This window comes from Alosa pseudoharengus, unplaced genomic scaffold (genome assembly GCF_046254945.1).
Source record: "Alosa pseudoharengus isolate Yale_2024_CS ecotype anadromous, Long Island Sound unplaced genomic scaffold, YU_APseudo_1.1 YU_APseudo_1.1_scf_13, whole genome shotgun sequence".
NCBI classification, from domain to species: Eukaryota; Metazoa; Chordata; class Actinopteri; order Clupeiformes; family Clupeidae; genus Alosa; species Alosa pseudoharengus.
In genome coordinates, this window is record NW_027468598.1 from 28754556 (window position 1) to 28759555 (window position 5000).

At 45.9% G+C, this 5000-nt stretch overlaps 1 protein-coding gene across 3 annotated transcripts in view; it reads right to left on the reverse strand.

The window, feature by feature from the left end:
* Positions 1–1450, reverse strand: part of ltbp4 (latent transforming growth factor beta binding protein 4) — a 71490-nt gene extending 70040 nt beyond the window's left edge. For 2 of the 3 annotated variants that reach the window (XM_076282776.1, XM_076282774.1), the window contains exon 1: positions 480–1449. In XM_076282776.1, the coding sequence (XP_076138891.1) occupies positions 480–834 (355 nt within the window). In that variant the 5' untranslated portion in view covers positions 835–1449. Of the gene's footprint in view, positions 1–479 lie in introns of all 3 variants that reach the window. The other variant, XM_076282775.1, reaches the window with a different exon arrangement.
* Positions 1451–5000: the final 3550 nt, after the last annotated feature.

The window sequence follows — 5000 nt, forward strand, 5'->3', positions numbered from 1 at the left end:
CTAAGAGACTGATATGGAGGCTGCAGACATGTTTGCAGTCACGTTTGCAAACACTAAACCTTTCCATGCAGAGCTGACTTTGTCTGAATTCACCCATCACATTAAAAAGTGCAAACACACACACACACACACACACACACACACACACACACATTCATAAACAGCAAAAATACACACTTGCAAACACATACAAACTGTCACTGCTATATTCAGAGAACTAAAATAAAAAGTGAATGCATTTAAACTTCACACACACACAGACACACATTCGCACACACACACACACACACACACACACACACACACACACACAGACACACACACACAATTAACACACTTACAGACATATCTACTACTCTTCACAGAGGTTTAAAACCAAACAGTGCATGCATTTAAAAGTCTCTCTCACTCACACACACACACACACACACACACACACACACACACACACACACACAGAGGTATGAGAGTGTACTCACAGACTCTGAATCCATGTCCGGGCGCGGGCTGCTGGCTGTTGTACAGGGTGGTGACGTTGCCGCGCTCGCAGAAGTTGGTGCAGCGTCCCCCGACGCAGCGCACCTTGCAGATGGTGGGCGTGAAGAGGACCTTGATCCGCTCGGCCGTCCGGCCCGACGACGCTCCTCGCGCCGCCGCCGCTGCTGCTGCTGCGCTGCCGCCTCCTCCTCCGCGAGCGGCGCCCTGGCTGGACGCTGGAGGCAGGGAGAGGAGGAGGAGAAGAAGAGACCCCCAAACGCAGCAGCAGCGGAGGAGGAAGAGAAGAAGAGGCAGCCGCAGAGGCAGAGAGACTCCGGTCAGCCTGAGCCGAGGCATGGTGCTGCTGTATGTGTGTGTGTGTGTCTGTTACTGACACATCCCCCCCCCCCCTTACAGGGAAAACTCCTGTGAGCCGAACACACACACACACACGCACGCAGGCACACACGCACGCAGGCACACACACACACACTCTCAAGCTTTCGCACACGCGTAACGCAGGAACGGAGTGCTTAGGTTTCCTAGAACACGAGCGCGTGCAGGAGAGTTGCAGGAAAGAGCGAGGTGGAAAAAAAACAACAAAAAAACTCTCTCTCTTTCCTCCTGCTGTTTCACTCTTTCTCCCCCTTTCCTGCTTCCCTCTCTCCCTCTCTCCCTCTCTCTCCCGCTCTCTTCTGCTGGGTCCGTGAAAAGTGAGAGCTGAAAGAAGAGGAGCAATACAAAACCAGAGGGAGGAAAAAAAAAACGAGAGAATGCTCCCTCTGTACTCGACTGCAAAAAAAAATATATAAATATCAGAATGCACGAGTTAGGTGCAGCAGGTAACACACTTACAGCACACACATGCGTATGCACGTTCTCCTGCGTGTCTGTGTGCGTGTGTGTGTGTGAGAGAGAGTGTGTGTGTGCAGAGCACGAGGAGGAAAAGCTTGAGAGGCTAGCTGGGGAGTGAATGGCTGTCCTCCTAATTGGCAGGAGTATACCAATCCCACAGTGGGACTGCCTCCAAACCCAATGTTTATGAGGGATTCTATTCATTAGGCCACGCTCTCTTCAACTCCCCTTCTGCCCTCCCTTATTCACTCTCTCCATCTCTCTCTCTCCTTCTCTCTCTCTTGGTCCCTCCATCTCGTCATCTCTCCTCTGTCTTTCTCTATCTCTATCTTTCTCTCTCTCTTTCGGACAGTGATATGCTTTCATTTTCCGGTATCCTTTGGTGAAGTGATCTCTCTGCAGGAGACCAGAACCATACACCCCCCCCTCCCTCTTTTTTCTGAGCCTCAGTTTTCTTCTCTCTCCCTGCCTCTCTCTCTCTCTCTCGCTCTCTCTCTCTCCCCCCATCTCTCCCTCTCTCTCAGATATCACTGGCATCTGTGGTGTCATCTATCATTAACACACACAACACATCACATCACATCTGTCCATTACCACACACCCATGAGGGAGTATAAATAAGGCATTGCATGTGCCTTTAGCAGCACTACAGCGGTCCACACCCCCTTCCTCCCTCTGCTCCTGTTGCCCTGGGCAACGTGCGGCTACACCTGTTCTGTTCTTGCCTCCCCTGCACCATCCGTCTGAAAGCATGGGCGAGCGCTGACATTCTAAAGCCACGGCAGATGCATCATGGGAGTAGGACCAGTGTGCTCTCCAATCCAAACACAATGAACACAAAACAGACTACTGGGCAATTCCTCGCAAAACTATAACGCCAACACAATGTCATGGTATGGTATGATGTGAATGATGATTACGTGAAATTTAAGCATTCACTCTTCTTGGTTGTAGAACTTACATGAAAAACTTTTCACATAATCATTCGCATCATACAAATACCATGGCATCTAGTTGCTGTTATGGATGTGACAGTTTTGCGTGGAATTGCCCTACCAATAATCTGAATCCACTCCAATTACACTGGACTACAAACAATCTGAATCCAAGGGCTTCACTACCCCAAACTACAAATCAGGCTATACAGTAGATAAGCTGGAATTTAAAGACTGCATCCACTCCTAACCTACAGTATAACTATGCTCACCAGGGTAGGAATTTCAAGGTGGCCACGACAGCCATGGCCGTCGTTGCCCCTTGCTTTGGCCGTGAAGCTCCTTTGAAAATCATAGGTTTACAGGCCACGGTGGCCTTGGTGCCCCCTTCTTTCAATATTCTGCTTTGCGTCCTACTAATAGCGATTTTTATTTAGCCTGTGGCCTGTCAAAATAATCTTAGCATTCACAGCGCAAATTAATTTAGTCTTTTACGCAGTGGAGAAAGTAACAGCAAGAAAGAAAGTGCGTCCAAATTCACCCATTCTTCTCAGTTGAACTACTCGCGAAGTAGCCTATTCATCACACAGACATCACAAGTATCACATGAAAGAGCTTTTTCTCAGCTTTTAAACGATGTTAGCCCATAATTGCTGTGTTGAACGGTTCGCGAGAAAAGTAAATAATATAATTCAATTTAATCATACATTCTACTGAAGGTTTTGCGTCCATGATCTCCCTACCCATTCATCTCGGTGGAATACTTCACGAACCCGTCTTTTAACACACGACAAACCATATATCAGAATAAACAGCAGACCTTACCGAACACAAAAGTGTAAAGCAGTCCCTTGTACAGTTAGCCGTTCCAGAGTAATCCAGTTTTGAATTTGCAGTAAATTTCGACATGCATGGATGTCTCCAAATTTGGGCTTTAAGTTTTACAATGTGTTTAAATTGTTCAACATGATTTCATAACGGGCCAAATACAAAATAAATGTTACAAATATCGCCTAGATATTGGTAAATCAGAGGACAGCTAAGAGTTTGTGAAAGTAGCCTTAATGATCACAAAATGCTAAGCATGCTTCTATGCTATTTGAGTTTCTTAAAGCTGAGCTGTGCTTACATTTAAATTGTTCAATACATGATTCCATAGCAGGCCAAATATAAAATAAATGTTATATATAGCCTAGATATCTGTAATTATTAGATGATCAGATGATTTACAGTTCTATGTAATATGTCATGTTTCAAGTTTTTGTAATGTTTCATACAGTGATGCAGGTCTACTGCAGTGAATAGGCTAAATCACCAACTTTGATCATTACTACTGTATAGTTAACTTTGGCCTTGGTGCCCTGACATGTGGCCTTTGTGCCCCCCACCAAATATGCCCAACTGAAGGCAAAGTGGCCTTGCCCCCAGAATGGTGAAATTCCAAGCCTGATGCTCACATTCAAACACCCTGAATTCACCCAGACCAGTAGCTAATTTGAACCAAAAGCCTGGATTCACTGAACAAAATGCAGAAAACAAACAGTCTGAATTCCTTCTGTTACCTAGTAACATCTACTATAGAATACAACTGCCATGTGTCCTTCTTTTGGAGGCTTCCAAAATTATTTCATAAGGTTACATGAGGTCACTCAAGAGTTTCTGCTATTTTCCCTCTTAAAAACGCTGGCTGTGATGTGGTGAGCTTATAAAGCACATATAAACGCAATCTTAATCATTAGTAACCATGTTATAAATCCCTGTGAGTGTTATAACAGGCGAACAGTCACACAGCTGGTGTTTCCTCCCGTTAGGTTGCGGTATTGCACCATTACCCAGCTTTGCCATGCTGCTCAATGCCTAATTTCACTCTAATTTCATACAAGAGGCTCTCTATGCCTCCTTTCCCCTGTTACAGTAACACTGACCCCTCGATGGAGGAGGATGTGTGTAATGGTGGCCACTGGGCAGACAGCAGAGCAATATGTGGACCTCAGTCCTTAAGCCTGTTGAGGAGTACCATTGATCTATAAAGAACTATATAGATCAGTGACGAGTACGGTCACAAATATGTGATTAGAATGTTCGCAATCAGAGAGTTCCGCACTATGATGCAACAATTACCCTCAGGGATTTATCCCAGAGCCGTATAAGTAAGGTATGAGCTACACCAGGCACGTAACTGAAGCGCTCCGTTCGCGACGCGTAAAATCCATTTTAAAAGACTGGTCCATTTTTTTAAAACGTACGCGCCACTATCACATCTGGTGTAGCTACTTGCATTGATTATAGTGGCAGCTAATTGTTGCAGCAGACGCTACGCAAACAGAACGCTTCAGTTACGCGCCTGGTGTAGCTCATACCTAAGGGATAACGGCCGACGAGGTGTCCTGTTATACGGAATTAATGGACGAGGGCGAGGGGCCTCCGCCCGAGTCCATTAATTCCGTATAACTGGACACACCTCGAAGGCCGTTATCCCGCTTATCACCCGGTTGCCACTGTAATTTGCATTTATAGCACGCAAAGGAAACACGCGGTTCCGTTTAAAAAGAAGCCCTCTAGTTCAGCTTGTTGTACAACTTTCGTTGGCCCTATAACAGCTATAGCATGGACAGTTAGCTTGTTTACAGTTGATTCCATTGTTGCAAAGCCTGCCTCCAGGCTCAACCGTCGTCCTACTATGGTTGTTATACAGTAGTTACCATTCATGAGCATTGATATGGAACGGTGATT